Source organism: Rana temporaria, chromosome 10 (genome assembly GCF_905171775.1).
Source record: "Rana temporaria chromosome 10, aRanTem1.1, whole genome shotgun sequence".
Lineage (NCBI taxonomy): Eukaryota > Metazoa > Chordata > Amphibia > Anura > Ranidae > Rana > Rana temporaria.
In genome coordinates, this window is record NC_053498.1 from 28,915,696 (window position 1) to 28,934,315 (window position 18,620).

Sequence of the window (18,620 nt, forward strand, 5' to 3'; positions counted from 1 at the left end):
CAAAGTACAAGTGGCTTTCAAAATATTCAAGGATGAGATGTGGAGAAGGGGCTGAAGGGGGGCACAAAAAAGATGAGGGGGAGAATGTAAATTCCCATCCTCACAAGTAGCAACCAAAATTTTCAAATAACTTGTGTACTTATGTCAGCACACACAAGGGCTTCATATTCAGAAGTAAAAGAAAACTCATTCCGATAGAACCAAGGCAATTTATTGGGAGTGCTTTTGCTGTAAGCAGTAAAGTCTTCACTTGGCTTGTTGTCTTTAACTTGTCTCTTCCCCAGGGTAATTGAGGTGGTTTCAACAGGTTTGGGATACATATGCCTGTGTTGAGTAAATAGGGAAGGGTCGGGATCCTATACAGTGCATTCGAAAAGTATTTAACGGTGCTTTACATCTTCCACATTTTGTTATGTAACAGCCTTATTCCAAAATGTAGATTTTTGAGGAAAATAATTAATTTAATCCATATAATGATAACATGAAAGAAGTTTGAAATATTTTAAAATGTATATAAAAAATAAATCCCATGTACATAAGTATTCACATCCTTTACTCAATACTTTGAAGCATCTTTGGCACCAATTGCAGCCTCAAGTTTTTTTGAGTATGATGCTACAAGCTTGGCACACCTATTTTTGGGCAGTTTCCATTCTTCTTTGCAGGACCTCTCAAGCTCCATCAGGTTGGATGGGGAGTGTCAGTGCACAGCCATTTTCAGATCTCTCCAGAGATGCTCAATTGGGTTCAAGTCTGGGCCACTCAAGGACATTCACAGAGTTTCTTGGCTGTGTGCTTAGGGTTGTTGTGCTGTTGGAAGATGAACCTTTGCCCCAGTCTGAAGTCCAGAGTGCTCTGAAACAGGTTTTCATCAAGGATGTCTCTATACATTGCTGTATTCATCTTTCCCTCGAGCCAGATGATGCTGCCACCACCATGCTTCACTGTATTAGCCAGGTGATAAGCGGTGCCTGGTTTCCTCCAGACATGATGCTTACCATTCAGGCCAGAGAGTTCAATGTTTGTTTCATCAGACCACAGAATTTTGTTTCTCAGGGTCTGAGAGTCCTTTAAGTGCCTTTTTGCAATCTTCAAGTGGGCTGTTACGTGGCTTCTGTTGGGTCACTCTACCATACAGGCCTAATTGGTGGACACTGTTATTTTTCTGGAAGTTTCTCCTCTCTCCACAGAAACGTTGGAGCTCTGTCAGAGTGATCATCAGGTTCTTGGTCACCTCCCTGACTAAGGCCATTCTCCCCCGATCGCTCAGTTTGGCCGGGCGGCCCGCTCTAGAAAGAGTCATGGTGGTTCCAAACCTCTTCCATGTACAGATGATTGAGGTCACTGTGTTCATTGGGACCTTCAATGCTGCAGGAATTTTTCTGTACCCTTCCCTAGATCTGTGCCTCCATACAATCCTGTCTCGGAGGTCTACAGACAATTCCTTGGACTTCATGGCTTTGTTTGTGCTCTGACATGCACTGTTCACTGTGGGACCTTATATAGACGGGTGTGTGCCTTTCCAAATCGTGTCTAATCAACTGAACAGGTGGACTTCAAGTATTTTGTAGAAACATCTTAAGGATGATTAGTGGAAACAGGAGGCACCTGAGCTCAATTTTGAGTGTCATGGCAAAGGCTGTGAATACTTATGTACATGGGATTATTTTTTTGTAAATTTGCAAGGATTTTAAACTTTTTTTACATTGTCATTATGGGGTTTTGTTTGTAGAATTTAGAGGAAAATAATTAATGTAATCAATTTTGGAATAAGGCTGTAACATAACAAATTGTGGAAAAAGTGAGGTGCTGTGACTACTTTCCAGATGCAATGTATGCCTCTTCCTGGGCATGATATGGTGAAGTAAGAACAATGTCGGTTATCAGGAAATCTGTGAATTTTTTTTTTTTAACTGCCTTTTTAAAACATCTAGCCTAAAGTAAGGTATGGAGTGGCATGACTAAGATGTCCCTGAGTTAGCATCACTTCATCATTTCCCACATGAGTCTGCTGTTGCTGAACCTGGCCTGTTTGTGAGTCCTGAGGACAGGAGTTGAGAACCACTGACCTAGTGGAAGCGATAAAAATCAAAATGCTCTACAAGCACCTGTGTGGTCCAAGTCCCTGAATCCAAGATCTTTTAAACCAGGAGGGAACAATGGGTTCCCTACAATTGGGATAAGGTTTTGGAGAGAGATCTTCCCTTGGAAGACATTTCCTACACTTGGCCCACTTAGTGACCACGGTGGGATGGGACTTGACTGCAGAAGGGACCTCTTGCTTCTATTGTTGTGCACGGTTTAAAGCCCTGGTGCCCAAACTGCAGCCCTTTGTTATATGATATGCAGACCTCAGCAGTCTGTAGTGGCAACGTTGATCTCTAGTAGCCTCATGTAATATATTCCCAGTTTAATATTGTCTTCTGCAGCCTATCCCCAGCAAAAAATTTAACATGTCCACACTCCCTGATCCTCATTTTCTCTATTCGGTTAGGTCTGCAGTTTCTGACAGTCTACTCAAGCATTACATATATTAAACATTATAGGTGGCCATTTGGTGATGACAGGGGCCCCATTTGAGGCTTTCTTTAGCTCATAAGTTGATAACCATCAGAGCACATGTGTTATAGCTTAGTAAATTGCACCTCTGTCCAGCCAGCTTGCAGTGACACAAAAGATTTAGAAGTGTGTAACATGTGCTCAGCAGAAATGCCTCGAGGTTAAGAACTGAATCACTTTGTTTAGGTGACTTGCTTATGCTCTTGTGTTTTGTTTTCCCAGGCATTTCCTGTTTTAGTTGGAGACATAGATAACGGCGGCAGCCTGAACGCACAAGTAATCCATCAATTCACTAAGTGCGTCCGAACAAAGATTGCAATTCAGGTAACAAAAGTGCATGTGCATAGTTTAATACCAGAAGCTGTCATGTCCAGCAACACTTTATTCAGGGTGCTTTTTGTCAGTTGATTGACTAAGGGACTCGTTTATACCAGAGAGCAGATATTGCTATCCGCTTCCTACTATACCCTACTTGTGACACCCACCTCTTACGGCCCATTAATAAAATGCAAACCGCAATGTTGAATCTGCAAGACTGCAGATCTGCCTGCTTGACACAAGAAACATAGCTCCATGATTGAAGAAGAGCTGCTCATGTTACTTTGACAGATTACATGACCGGGCCTTCCTCCCCACTTTTTTTTCTTCAAACTTCCATTTATTTAATAGTGCTCTGCTGGCTTCAGGCTCCCAAAGCTGGCAGAGAGCTAAGCACATTGCTGTGCTTTATAAATGTGCATTGGTTTTTGTAAAGCGATATGGCTGCAGTATGGCATCTTCATCATTCTGCCACTAATACTCACTGTTTGGTCTGGGTATCTAAAGGATAAAGACACGTATTTAGGGTGGAACGTGTAACATGTTCCAGCTCCTGCTGCCTCACGCTCTGACACATACATACATACATACACACATACACACACACACCACACACACACTCCAGTGTAAAAATGGGAGTCAGATCATCTTCTTGCACCCGCTGTCACAATTCCAAAACAGTGTGGCTGTTTCCTGTGAATGAATGAATAAATAAATAAATAACGACAAGTACAGTCAGCCACGGCAGCAGGCGGCTTGTAGTTTTGAATTAACTGTCAGGACGCTAATGATTGCACCCTTGTAGCTCATTTACAAGCCCTGCAGCTTTCAAACAGTCGGTCTGTATGCAGATACGGGGTGAAAGCTGCAGGGCTTGTCTGCAGAAGCCTGACATTGCACCCCCTGATCCACTGATCACAGGTACAATGCTTTTCAGGCTCTTGCAGGAAAAAAATAACAAATGCACGTTTTTTCCTGCTTCTGGACTCTAAGGCCCGTTTCACACATGCGGACCCTTTAGGTCCGCCTGTCAGTTTTTTAGGTGGATCTGAACGGACTCTTCATGCAGGTCTATGGAGAGACTGATGTCCGCAGTGACATGTCCGCTGACATCCAATCCGCTGAATCCAGACAGATAGAAACCTAATTTTCCATCCGTCTGGTAGATCGGATAAAAAAAACGGACAGGCGGTCCGTTTTCATCCGATTCCCCAATAGAGGATAGTGGGAGCTCTGACAGGTCCCTCCCTGCACAGTGTGCAGAGACAGCCCAGTCATTCAGCGGGGATCAACGGAACGATCCCTGCTGAGCAAGCGGAGTCCGTCAAAACGGACGTGTGTGTGTGTGTGTGAAAGGGGCTTAAGGCTGGGTTCACACATATGCAAATTGGATACAGATTTCCCCGCATTACAGGAGAGTGGGCCTGGCTCTCAATGGTTTGCATTTGGAAATAGTCCTGGTTGTCTTTGTTTCCGATTCAGGCAAAAAATGCGGACCTGATTTACACCTCAATCGGTGAACAGGGATTCGCCGGACCGCTGCTGTGAGCTGCGGCCGCAGCACGTGTGAACCCAGTTTTAAAGCCGTAAAAGCGAATGTTTCCATGGACACTGGAGGGTTGAATCAAGGTTCCCTTTTAATACTCCAGTAGAAGGGTCTCCTTGCTCTCCCCTGGTGTGTCCAGTATGTAGCCAGATGAGTTTTGCATGCTTTGTAATTACGGAGATCAAGTGGTGAAATGTATTACTCTACTACTGCTCTTAAAGTCCCTGAATAATATTGAAAGTAATTAAGTACAGCTTTAAGAAGACATGCACTTTAAAGGGGTTATCTGCATCTTCCTTTCTCAGACCCAGCTGTCCAAGTTTGTGAATTGGCAGTTAGACACAGAATACAGAGGACAAGACTTTACAGCTGCTGTCACATTGGGCAACCCAGACATAATAGTGGGATCAGGTAAGGAGAATATCAATAAATGAGAGCAAAGTGTTCTGCTCAATCCTCTAAGTTTTAAAGCTGATCTTTGGCAAAACTAATAAAGTTCTATATTTTTATTTCTTATGCTCAGTTATGTTATGTTTTTATTACACCTTAAAGTGGACGTTCAGCCAAAATCGAATGCTAAACCTACTTTCAGAAACATTCTAAACTAATCTATCTAATCCTATAAAGAAGAGATCTTCTTTATAGAGATGTATGTACTTGCATATTCTGTAGCCGGTCCGGTCCCACACTAGCGGTCGCTGACCGCTTCGGTGTGTGGTCATGTGTAGGAGAGGCAGCCGACAATGGAAACCCCATAGTAACACTATGGGTGACGTCACTTCCCAGGCATTTTAACAACCATCGTCGACTTTCTCTCGCTACACAGCAACTGCTGCTGGAGACCGGATCGGCTTCCGAAAAGGTACATATATCATATGTATAACCCTTTCCCAGGTTAGATTCGTTTTAGGATGTGGCTGAGAGTAGGTTTTGGCTGAACTTCAACTTTAATGCCAAATATGTTTTTAATATTTAATACAAAAATGATAATCTTTATAGTTTATTTTCCAATACAGTAAAACCTTGGATTGCGAGCAGAATTCATTGCCGAAACATGCTTGTATACCAAAGCACTTGTATATCAAAGTGAACGTCCCCATAAAAAATAATGGAAACTCAGATGATTCATTCCACCACCCTTTATTTATAAGTCCTTCAGTTTATAGTCCATATAAAAATATTATAGCAATGTGATGGGTTGTGTAACCATAAAATGTCCATCCACAAGGGAATTGGAAGTAAAATCCAGCAGGAGCTACAGAGTATAAAAGAACAGAGAGGCGCCACTACGTTTTAATCATCAACCATGTGAGGTACAACATTTAGTACCTTCATTAAATGTAACCATATTGCCACACTTGGAGGTGCCTCTATTCTCTTTTAAACTCAGTTGCGAGGTGACGCTTCTTGTATATCAAGACATCGCTTGTTTATCAAGTCCAAAATGTATTTAAAAAAAAAACTTGCACAACACACTTTTGTTTAAAAAAAAAAAAAGTGCTTTATTGTTGTCATATAGGTGAATTAAAAAGCATGTCCATTGGTACAGAGCATTGCATGAAGAATTTGTGCATGTACAGGTCAAGAAACGGTGTCCAGCAAAAGTTCACAGTCATAGGAAAATAATTACACAGTAGTTACAATCCAAACAGTCATCTAGTATCTATGCTAGGAAATTTAGTCCTTCCTAGTGTACTAGGCCGAAGTCCACGTGGCCCATACTTTTTCGCATTTCCATTGACAACCCCTGTTTATATACGTAATCCTATACATGGGTAGGGCAGCTCTAATCTGTGCCTTCCAGGAGGAGAGAGAAGGGGGGTTGTCGTCTTAATCCATTTAAGGAGTATTTTTTTTTTAGCGTAAAAGAGAAGGTATGAAATCAGTAATTTGCAGTGATGAGAGTGTTGTTCGTCATCATGAGCCCAATAAGGCCAACTCGGGTAGCATTGCAAGGGACAGTTGCAATCTAGAGTTTATTTCCCCAAATACCTTCGTCCAGTAAGCCGAGATGATAGGACAGTCCCAGAACATATGAAAAAATGTTCCTATGTGCGCTTTACATCTAGGACACTGAGGGGCCCTATCGGGAAATATTCTGTGAATTCTTTGGGGTGTATAGTATATTCCAGGGCTCAAAATTTCAAGTCCTGAGCTACTAGCCAGGTCTCAAGGGTTACTCGCCACCAGTTGCCCCACCCAACCCTTACCCTATCCCATCCCTAATCACGCCATCATAAATTATTTCATGAAATGACAATTAAATGTTTTATGCAAAATTAAGTTACAAAAATAAATATTAACAAATACTTTATCAGTTCCCCTCAGCGTGACCTGTGCCCATCATTGCGGCCTCGCATCCCCCCCCCCCCCCCACTGCGGCCTTGCATTGCATGCCCCCCCGTGGCCTTGCCAGGACAGAGGAAATGGAAGGGGTGGCCGGAGTTAAAGGAGAGCAGCAGAATCACCGAGCGGTAAAAAAAAGCAGTAACAGCATTACATTGAAATTCTCTCCGCTCTGCTCACTGATCTCACACAGCCCTGCCTCCTCCTAACCCCGCGCCTGTGATAGACAGAATGCGGGTCCTAAGCTGGGATGTATTCTGTCTATCGCGGGGTTAGGAGGAGACGGGGCTGTGTGAGATCCGTGAGCAGAGCGGAGACAATTTCATGCTGTTAGTTTTTTTTTCCTGTCGGTTATTCCGCGGCTCTCCTCTATCTCCAGTCACTCGGCTCCGGATCATCCCCGCCTGCCGGTGGTGCTCGTCCCCCCCCACTCCCAGGCAGCCCAGCTCCTCGCCAGCCCTCATTTTCCACTTGCAAAATGCGAGTAGGCGAGTGGAAAATTTGAGGGCTGGTATATTCTGTGCAAAAATTTTACCTGTATGAGTTTGTCCTTAGAGGAGATAACTAATTTGGAACCATTTTCCAGATACCCTCACTTGACAGGAAGGATGGGAGGACTATGTCACTGTGCCATGTTTTTCATAGTTTCTCTAGTTTGGGGGAGTCGGTGCCCAGGAGTGCCACTCAAACCAAGTTACTCTCAATCCAAGGTTTTAGTGTACATATATACAAAAAAGAAACACACACAAACCCAAGCAAATCGTGTTACAAGACCATACCTATATCCCTGACACTGGGCAACCCTACATCACTCCCCCCTACCTCAACTTAAATCGGATATATTGCCACATTTTTATGTGACTACATTAACAATTGGACAAAAGGGGGGGGGGGGGGGGTTGTGTTTTGAAATCAATAGAATAAGGTATCCACTGGCGTCCCCCAATAGCTTTACTTTTGTCACAGATGCAACAGGAAGTTAGAGGAAACTCCCAAAGTAAGGGGAAATCCCTTCTTGGGCAGTTGCCCCCAGAACAGGTGTCCACATTTGACCATGTCCCATTGTTCTGGGCACAACTCTAAAATTCTGGATTTTCCTTTTTTTTATCTCGGTGACTATGGTCGCCAGTACAAAGAGGAGGATGAGCATCAGCCTCTCGCAGAATGAGGAATGAGATGAAGAAGCAGAACAAGGAGCCAGGTGCATGCCAATAGGATCATAACACAGAGCAACTCCTCACTATGCTGCTTCTCTGTTCACTCTCCACATACCGGGAGAGGGTACAGAGGACCTGGGCTCAGAGAAATAAGTACAGTAGGGTAGATCTCTTAATTGAGGGTTAATGTTGCAGCAAAAGCTGGCTTTATTGCATCTTTCGATGAGCTATTCTTTATTGGTATCTTTTTGACTGGAGTTCAGATTTAAGACTTTATTTACTGTAGCAGCACAGAGAATAACAAAATATTAGAAAATAAAAATTTGATTTTTATTTTTTTATACCATACTAGATTTGAAAGACCACTGGTAACATAATATGATTGACTAAATGTTATTTCAAAATATTTTCAATCACAAGATAACATGACTCGTGCATGTCAAAATAAATTGTGCATTATATTAAAAAGTGTCAATTTCCTGCCATAACATTACTCATTGTGTTTCAGCAGTCCATAAGCAAATAAATATGTTTTTTTTTCTCTAGGTATTGTGGTTGCACACTATCTGCAGAGCATCACACCTAATCTAGCACTAGGAGGAGAACTTGTATATCATCGGCGTCCTGGGGAGGAGGGGACTGTGATGTCATTAGCAGGAAGATACACAGGTAATATTTCCATATACAACATATATGCTTTAATAAATACACATAGCGCACCGGAAGGATCCCCCCCCCCCATCCACATTAAGTGTGTGAATGGGGCAGATGGCAGGTGCCATGCAGGACTCCTGCAGTGAACTGCTGCACCACTAATAAATGGTGAAATGCCTACCACTCAAAATAAATATAAGAAAGAAATGGTGTGCTGTTCAGCAAAAAATGTAGAGCTCTAATAAATACCATTATATGATACACAAATATACATTTCTAAGAAAGCTTAATATGCTATGAGCATATTCCTTTATATATCCTGATTATTCTGTCCCAAGTGGAGCTTGCCCAGTCTAAAAGGCACACCAGGCCAATAATACTAAATCTTAAAGGCGCAGTATGACCTGTAATGGGTAATAGAGTAAGGTGAGCACCCAAAGGTGTCTGGTGATGGCTGACACTTGGCTGTCTTTTTAGGAATGGGCACCACACTCTAAAACTCTATATTCCAAGGATAAAAGGTATTTTTGAATTGGATTTTTATAACTATTATTATTTAAGGTACTTGTATAGCACCATCAATTTACACAGCGCTTTACATATACATTGTACATTCACATAGGTCCCTACCCTCTAGGAGCTTACAATCTAAGGTCCCCAACTCCCATTCACATACTAGAGACAATTTAGGCCATGGGTGCTCAACCTGTGGCCCTCCAGCTTTTGTGAAACTAAAAGTCCCATCATGCCTCTGCCTTTGGGATTCATGGGTGTAACTGTCAGCCTTGCAATGGCTCATGGGACTTGTAGTTCTGCAACAGCTGGAGGGCCACAGGTTGAGCACCCATGATTTAGGCAGAAGCCAATTAACCTACCAGTATGTCTTTGGAGTGTGGGAGGAAACCCATGCAGGCACAGGGAGAACATGTATACTCACTGTATATGTTATCACCAAGCACACTCTTTCACGGAATATCATAAGGAATTTTATATTTGTGTTTCATATATGTTCTTGGAGTTTTATATATATTTTGTGCTGAACAGCGCACCATTTCTTATTTTCTTAAATTTTAGACTGCTTATGTTGACAAATTAGAGAAGGTGAGCAGTAGGGAAGCTTCTAAAAGTGTTCTGGATTCAATGACGTCTTGAGGATGTGATGTCTCAAAGGAGAACATTGGTATAATGCCATGTACTAGGCTGGCACCAGCGCCGATACTAGGCATTTACACAAGTATTGGTACTCCGGAAAATGTTCAGTTGTCAGCGGGATTCTCCTGCTGACAAGTGAATTGTACACACAAGAATGCAGCAATTATCAGTTGTTAAAGCGGAGTTCCACCCAAAAATGGAACTTTGGCTTTTCAGAACCCCCCCCCCCCCTCCTGTCTTCTACCAGCCCTCCCCCTCATCGTCTTCTGGGAAACACACTGTTCCCAGGAGAGAGCGGGGACCAGTTACGATGCGCCGCTCGAATCGCGCTTGCGCAGTAGGGAACTGGGCAGTGAAGCCGCAACACTTCACTTCCTGATTCCCTCACCGAGGATGGCAGCGGCAGCATCCGAGGGACAAGCAATGCCTCGGCTGCCGACATCGCGGGCGCACTGGACGGGTAAGTGTCTATTTTTTTTTTCAAAGTCAGCAGCTGCACTATTTGTAGCTGCTGACTTTAAAACAAAAAAGGTTTCGGGTGCACCTCCGCTTTAAGAAGCAGGGCTGGTGTGTCCTTAACTGATAACTTATTTATTTTGTCACTGGACTTCCTGCTGACAGATGAATGTAAACCCAATGTGGAGTCTGCCATTGATGGATGGAGGAAGAGCCTGGATGTACCATCATAGGGGAGTGTGGGTATGCAGGAATGCTTCCTTCCTCAGCCCTCCAGGTGAATATTTAACTGGGATGGGACCTGGGAGGTAGATGTGCAACTGGCCATGCCTTCTCTCTCGGCCCCATGGTTTAACCCTGTGCTGCCCTGTAAGTGTGGACTAGGATACAGCTGTACTATAATCAGGACCCCATTGTTAACCCTGTGCTGACCATATATTTATGGGGGAAGGCTAACAGGCTATAGTGACCACTTTGGTGGACATCTCCTTGTGCTGTGTGAGCTGAGGAATGGGATTCTACCATGCTGTGATTTGTAGTGCCATATAGAATCTCTATATTTTTTCCACTTTGTCTTTCTTCCTACACCCAGACCCCACTCTCTTCTTGACTTCTGCACTTAATACCCTATATTTTATGTTGCTTACTCCTGCACTCAAACATGTTGTATAGATTACAGGAGGAGGGGAACATAAGATGGAGAAGATGAGTCTTGTGGAGTAGGATGACAGCATGGTCCTTGTAGTTGTGGGGCGCTGAGTGTTGGGAGTTCTGTGTTTCTTCATCACTTGGTCTCATTCAGATGGTGATAATGATGGAGCCCCCCCCCCCCTCCCTGCTCCTTCTCATGTAGATTTCTCTAAATGCCACAAATATAGGTATCAGTAATTGGTATTGGTGAGTACTTAAAGAAGAAAAAAAAAAAAAGTATCAGTACTCGTTGCTAAAAGAGTGGAATCGGTGCATCCCTACCAATATACCCCTACATGTAAACTGCTACTATGCTTGGCTTTAATAATTTAGTTTTAACTTCTTTTCTTGTTCGCGTCATTAATGCTTTATGATTTCTTTGTAGCTCCAAATTGGACAGGGACACTAACGCTAGGACAAGCTGGAGCACATGCAACATATTACCATAAAGCAAATGATCAGGTACTTTTCAATGTATTTGAATGGTGTATGAGCAGAATTTCGGGTCAGTTAATGGTTGCAGTTGGCAATCTCTGGCAGGTGTGTAAGGATGTGGCGGGAGGATGTTGCTTGTGATGTGAGTGTGGTTTTAAAATCGCTCTCTGTTCCCTTAACAACTTAAGGACCGCCTCCTGCACATATGCGTCGGCACGGCTGGGGACAGGCACGTACAGGTACGTCGCCTTTAAGAGACCAGCCGTAGGTCGCTGGCACGCACACGCGACCCGGTCCGAAGCTCCGTGACCCGATTGCTGCCGGTGTCCCGCGATCTGTCACAGGAGCTGAAGAACAGGGAGAAACACACCTTCCCCGTTTTTCACAGTGGCAGTGACACTGATCGTCTGTTCCCTGATCGCCCCACCCCCCTACAGTTAGAAACACATATGAGGTCACCCTAAACCTCTACAGCGCCCCCTAGTGGTTAACTCCTAAACTGCAATTGTAATTTTTACAGTAATCAATGCATTTTTATAGCAGTTTTTGCTGTGAAAATGACAATGGTCCCAACAATGTGTCAAAATTGTCCGATGCGTCCTCCATATTGTCGCAGTCACGAAAAAAAACGCTGATCGCTGCCATTTGTAGTAAAAAAAAATACTAATAAAAATGCCATCAAACTATCCTATATTTTGTAAACGCTATAAATTTTGCGCAACCCAATCGTTAAACGCTTATTGCGTTTTTTTTAACCAAAAATAGGTAGAAGAAAACGTATCGGCCTAAACTGAGGGGGAAAAAAAAAATTAATCTTTTTTTGGGGATATTTATTATAGAAAAAAGTTAAAAAATATTGCATTTTTTTTTTAAATTGTCGCTCTATTTTTTTTATAGCGCAAAAAATAAAAACCACAGAGGTGATCAAATACCACCAAAAGAAAGCTCTATTTGTGGGGAAAAAAGGACGCCAATTTTGTTTGGGAGCCACGTCGCACGACTGCGCAATTGTCAGTTAAAGCGACGCACTGCAGAATCGCAAAAAGGGGCAAGGTCCTTAACCTGCATATTGGTCTGGGTCTTAAGTGGTTAAAGTGACATTAAACAATAACCCACACACATGCACTACTTAATGGCCCGTAATCCATTTTTCCATTAAATAATTTCTTACTTTGTTTTTCTGCCTCCTTGCAATTTCCCCTGTAAGCTACTTCGACTTTCCCCCCCTTTCATTTGTTTGGAACAAGCAGTATATATTGGTTGCGGTTCTGCACACTGCTTAATGCACGCTACACATCTCATAATCCCTGGTTTATATAAGCTAGAGGAGAGGATGGCTATGTTCCTGTATGCAGTGGTACCATTGAGAACAAAGGTAACCACCCTCTAACATGAAGTCTAGTAACAGCAGGGGAAAAAGGCATTTAGAGGAGGCTGAGAGCAATAGAAGAGACTTTTTGATTTAAGAATACATACCTGCTTGGATTTTTTTTTCTTTAAACCAGAGTTTAGAGTTAATTTTTTAAAGACCTTAACCACTTACCCCCCGGAACATATTGCTGCCTAAAGACCAGAGTACTTTTTGCGATTCGGGACTGCGTCGCTTTAACAGACAATTGCGCGGTCGTGCGACGTGGCTCCCAAACAAAATTGGCGTCCTTTTTTTCCCACAAATAGAGCTTTCTTTTGGTGGTATTTGATCACCTCTGCGTTTTTTATTTTTTGCGCTATAAACAAAAATAGAGCGACAATTTTGAAAAAAATGAATATTTTTTACTTTTTGCTGTAATAAATATCCCCCAAAAATATATAAAAAAACATTTTTTTTCCTCAGTTTAGGCCGATACGTATTCTTCTACATATTTTTCGTAAAAAAAATCGCAATAAGCGTTTATTGATTGGTTTGCGCAAAAGTTATAGCGTTTACAAAATAGGGGGTATTTTTATGGCATTTTTATTAATATTTTTTTTACTAGTAATGGCGGCGATCAGCGATTTTTTTTCTCGGTATTGCGACATTATGGCGGACACTTCGGACATTTTTGACACATTTTTGGGACCATTGGCATTTTTATAGCAATCAGTGCTATAAAAATGCATTAGATTACTATAAAAATGCCACTGGCAGTGAAGGGGTTAACACTAGGGGGCGGGGAAGGGGTTAAGTATGCCTGGGTGTGTTCTTACTGTGGGGGGGGGGGGGTGGCCTCACTAGGGGAAACACTGATTTTCTGTTCATACATTGTATGAACAGAAAATCAGCATTTCCCCTGCTGACAGGAACGAGAGCTGTGTGTTTACACACACAGCTCCCGTTCCCCGCTCTGTACCGAGCGATCGCGTGTGCCCGGCGGCGATCGCGCCCGCCGGGCACACGCACGGGAGTCGGGGGCGAGCGGGGAGCGCGCGCGCGCGCCTCCGGCGGCGCGCACGCGCCCCCTAGTGGCGGCTATACGATAGGACGTATAGCTACGGGCTCTCGCCCAGGAGAGCCGACCTGCCGCCGTATAATGACGGTGGCTGGTCGGCTACTAGTTAATGAAGTATTTAAAAAGAACTTTATGAAGCAGGACCCTTCATGGCATCCTTTTACCAAATATGACCTAACAAACACTTTTTGTAAGGACACACCCCAGCTATAGACTGCAGTATTGAAATTGGAAATAATTTTTACACATTACACTTTAAAATGTATGTCAAGGGGAAAAAAAAAAATCAATACATGCACATTTGCCCATGTTCTATCCCTGTTTACAAATCTTGCAAGTAGAGAAAAATAGGTGATCTGCCAAACATCCAGTATGCTTCTTGGCTGACATCAATGGCTTTGCTGCACAGAAATCTCAGCCCTGACTAATGGATTGCAGAACCAGAAACACTCACCCCTCTCTATCCCTCATGCATGCATACCTTGATTACTTTATCAGAAAAACCGAGCTACTGCCTTGACTTTCAGGAGCCACCTCAAACGTGTGTATGGAAAAAGCTCTTGAGAAATGTAGCTCTGGGGGATGTGCCTACATCAATAGGATCTAAGCTTCTTGCTGCTGCAAGAACTTTCTAAGCCTGATTATAATGTCACTGGGGGGTAATATGATTTTTTGATTAAGAAAAAAAGACACTGGAACATCTGAAACCTTTGTCCCTGAAGGCAGTGGGCCATAAACTTGTGTACCACTTGGTACAGCGTTAAGTCCCATCCAGCCGCAGTCTACCATTGACTGGCTGCCTGCAGTGGGGCTAGACACTAGGGATAAGCTCCGGCGTGTTCGCACACGCCACGTGCAGAGCCCGCCAGGAAGGTGGCGCTGCGCTAATCACAGGCAGTGAGACATTTCCCCATCTCTGCAACCGCGTATTGGGACAATCTCTCACTGCCTGTGATTAGCGCAGCGTAATGGAAACTTCCTGGCGGGCTCTATACGTGGAGTGTGCGAACACACCAGAGCTCATCCCTACTAGACACTAAAATGCGAGAAGGTTGCACCTAGATGACCCTGTGTGCAAGGGGTCTCACAGCAAAGCAATGAGCATTTGAAGAAAAAAAAGCTCCACAATGGCTGCCACCATTTTCTTTCATTGGCAGGTTTAAATTATGCATCTAGGGAGATTAAATAAAAACTTTCAGGTCAATGGCCATGGAAGCCTTTGTATAGCAGTGGAAATTTGTAGCAATAGGTTTGTTAAGTGTAAATGGTGTGTCTCTGTATAAATAATTCACTTACCCCCATTACTGGCCAGTGTTCACCCTATACGTTTTTTTGTTTTATTTTCATCAGCTTCAAGTAGGAGTGGAGTTTGAAGCTAGCGGCAGGATGCAGGACACAAGTGTCTCCTTTGGTTACCAGCTGGACCTCCCCAAAGCCAACCTACTGTTTAAAGGTATGAACAGTTAGAATTTAGGCCACTAGAGGGCAATATGACTAATACTGCTGTTATGCCATGTTTTTTTTTTCCCTTTCTTTTTAAAGCAGGGATATGCAATTAAGGGACCTCCAGCTGTTGCAAAACTAAAAGCCCCATGAGGCATAGCAAGACTGACAGCCACAAGCATGACACCTAGAGACAGAGACATGCTGGGACTTGTAGTTTTGCAACAGGTGGAGGTCTGCTAATTGCATATCCCTGCTTTAAAAAGTCTGCTTCAGGTTTTATCTTTAATATTTCCAATAGTCATTTTTCTTTCACTGTTTAAAAAAAAAAAAGACCTGGTACAAAACAGTCGGTGAATTTAAGGTCGAATGATGGCCTCTCATTTAAAACAGAATATATCTAAAAATATCCACTGTAACAATTTAAGTAATTGTACAGTTTTTATTTTATATTAAAATTACAAACATGTTACGCTTACCTGCTCTTTGCAATGGTTTTGCACAGAGCAGCCCAGATCCTCCTCTTCTCAGATCCCTCTTCTGTGCTCCTGGCCCCTCCCTCCTGCTGAGTTCCCACATAGCAAGCAGCTTGCTGTGGGGGCACCAGAGCCGAGCCACAGCTCCCTGTGTCAATTCAGACTCTTTTCTTTCTCTCTCTCTCGTACAGTTCCTACATTTAGAGCAGCATTGTTGCTCTCTTGTTGGCTATTCGTTCTGTAGAAATGCACATAGATTGTGGGTATAGAAAAATTGGCTCTAGGGTCCCCAGACCAGAGATCCAAAGAGGGGGGGGGGGATGTGGGGCCATTGTTGGACTATCGCAGTACTAGTAAATATGGATATAAATTGTACAAACACAGATATAAAAATATTTAAAACACATTTTTATTGATTACAGCATCAGTAGAAACACAACAGGGAGTGAAAATTAAAAAAATAAACGACCAACACAACTCCTGTATAATAATCCCCAAGGGGGGGCAGAAGAACAGTGGGTTGAGAGTCATGACAATCATCTTGACTAGTTTTGTGGCTTTCGCTGCTTCATCAGAAGCATGTCTAGAATTAAAATAACAAACAATCAACAGTTATACATTAAACAAAAATTACAAAGGTAGATTGGGGAACAAAGGGCTCAGCTGCTTACCTAGAAAAACCCCACACGTGAGCGAGGCGGGCGTCATCACACAGGGTCCCGTAAGGCGACCGGGGGGTGCGCATATGTTGGATGGACCTACTGCTTGGATATATAAGGTAAGGATAATAATTAGTATAATGAGCCCAGACCTAGGGTTGGGGAGGGAAGTGCATACATTGTGATGTCAACCGTGATAAAGAGTGTAAATTGAGGTGATGTGGGTGATGGGGGAGGGGCAGTGGCCGGGAAAAGAAAACAAAGTCAAACACAGAAGAAGGTGAGAGGGTAAGGGGGGATTTACTAAGCTGACGGTTTCTATGGGAAGCTGCACCAGATTTTGCACAATCAACCCCATTGTGTGTTTTTCTTTTTTTTTTTTATAGCAGTTTTCCAGTGCCAGATAATATTTTGTATTCTTTGTAGCCAGCAGGTGGAGCTAGTTTCTTTTTAGTTCAACTTTTTCTTGCCTCCTGTAAAGAGAAATCTAGAGTTCACAGGAAAGGAAAATTAGGCATGACACATGCGACCAGTTCCTTTCTCTCTGTATGGAATGCAAAATAGTAAATTTGTTTTACTGAAACCAGAACAGCTGATGCATCTTGTGTTTTACGTTCTTTTCTCCTTGTTCCTGGTATATTTTTTCCCCTTTACACCTTTGTCCTAGGCTAACTTTGTATGTTCCTTTCTGGCAGGCTCAGTGGACAGCAATTGGATAGTCGGGGCAACTTTAGAAAAGAAACTTCCACCACTTCCTCTCACGCTAGCCATGGGAGCCTTCCTCAACCACAAGAAGAACAAATTCCAGTGCGGCTTCGGCTTGACCATCGGTTAACATCAGCTACCGCACACGGCTTATGGTCTCCCCTCTACACCTAGACATGTGGCCTCTTCCTCTGCTTTTCTGACTGCCTTCTCCCTCTCCCCAGTTTCTTAACTCGCCCTTCTACCCCAAAACTCCTGCCAGGCACATTTTTTTTTTTATGGACTTTATTTTATCATTGGGGTAAGGAAGGCAGTGGAGGAATTTCCCGATTATCTAATGTAGGTACCTAGCGTGGAGAGGAAGCCATACTTGTCTCTTATCAGGGACCTCGTGGTTGGGTAAAGTCTGAAGGAAGAATTTAGCTTGTCTGTAGAAACCAATCTGATTCTTCCAATCATGTTTGAAGTATGGTATGGAATAGAGAGAGAACATTGGGTTGGTTGCTCTGTGCATAAAAAGTTCTGTCATCAGATATTGGATCACGAGGTCAGCAGTTAGTCTGGTTTGAGTGAGTTTTCTTTCTGTGTCCTGTTCAGACTGTTTTCTCATTATTTTTATTTGTACCTTTAAAGCCATTAATGCAGTTTTCTCAACAAATCCATGTTATGAATGTGACTTGCCTGTCTGAGTGTGATGCTATGGATGATTGATCTTCCCCATGTTGTGTGTTTGATCCACCATCTTGTTCTGCTCTAGCTTATGGCTTCTGGGGTAGGGAGGTATCATGTCTAGGAAGAGGGTCTTCTCATGGGACCTGCTTGAGCCCTATGTCCTCCTTGGCCTTGTGCTGCTGTTGGAGAGGGGAGGGAAGCTTCAGTCCTGCTGCCTCCTGACCTCTCTCTGTAGGAGCTTGGATGTAAATTCATGTTTATAAGTTATAAAGAGAATAATGACACTGATCTTTTACACAAAACAGATGTGGAGCCCAGAGCGAAGTCATGACCGGGCATGTACAGCACCAATAAACTGACTTCCGCAACGGGATTTGTTTTTGTCTGTGTGGTTTATTTTACCATTAGCCATCTTGAAGTCTGAGGGAACACTTGCTAAAGTGGTAGCAAAATCCACTTTTCTTTATCGTTACATCACGGGACACAGAGCGGCATTCATTACTATATGGGTTATATGGAGTACCTTCAGGTGATAGACACTGGCAATCTCAAACAGGAAATGCCCCTCCCTATATAACCCCCTCCCATTGGAGGAGTACCTCAGTTTTTACGCCAGTGTCTTAGGTGTTAGTCATGGTTTAGCTTGCCTCCGCATCCTTGGGATTAGGTGAGCTAACCGGTTCTGTCCAAAGGCCTCAGCGCTAAAGTGGTCAGTAACCGGACCCCAAACCCTTGGGGTATAGCCCATAATGCTTTTCTTTTTAGAGAGCTGGACCCTGGGCCCAGAACTTAGAAACCTTTGGGTGCCTAATGTTTTCTGTTGCCAGAGTGCTATATGGGCCCAGGACAGTGGATCCTTCATAGGAACCCAGGGCCTGAAGGTCTAGACATCCCCACCGAGATGGGGGAAGATTGGGCCTCTT

General features: G+C 43.3%; 1 protein-coding gene across 1 annotated transcript in view; it reads left to right on the top strand.

Annotated features, from left to right (window-relative positions):
* TOMM40 (translocase of outer mitochondrial membrane 40) overlaps positions 1-18,070 on the top strand; it is a 31,504-nt gene extending 13,434 nt beyond the window's left edge. The window contains exons 5-10 of the mRNA XM_040327458.1: positions 2,782-2,883; positions 4,729-4,834; positions 8,473-8,595; positions 11,264-11,340; positions 15,093-15,195; positions 17,016-18,070. Of these exons, the coding sequence (XP_040183392.1) occupies positions 2,782-2,883; positions 4,729-4,834; positions 8,473-8,595; positions 11,264-11,340; positions 15,093-15,195; positions 17,016-17,155 (651 nt within the window). The 3' untranslated portion in view covers positions 17,156-18,070. The remainder of the gene's footprint in view (positions 1-2,781; positions 2,884-4,728; positions 4,835-8,472; positions 8,596-11,263; positions 11,341-15,092; positions 15,196-17,015) is intronic.
* The last annotated feature ends 550 nt before the right edge of the window (positions 18,071-18,620 follow it).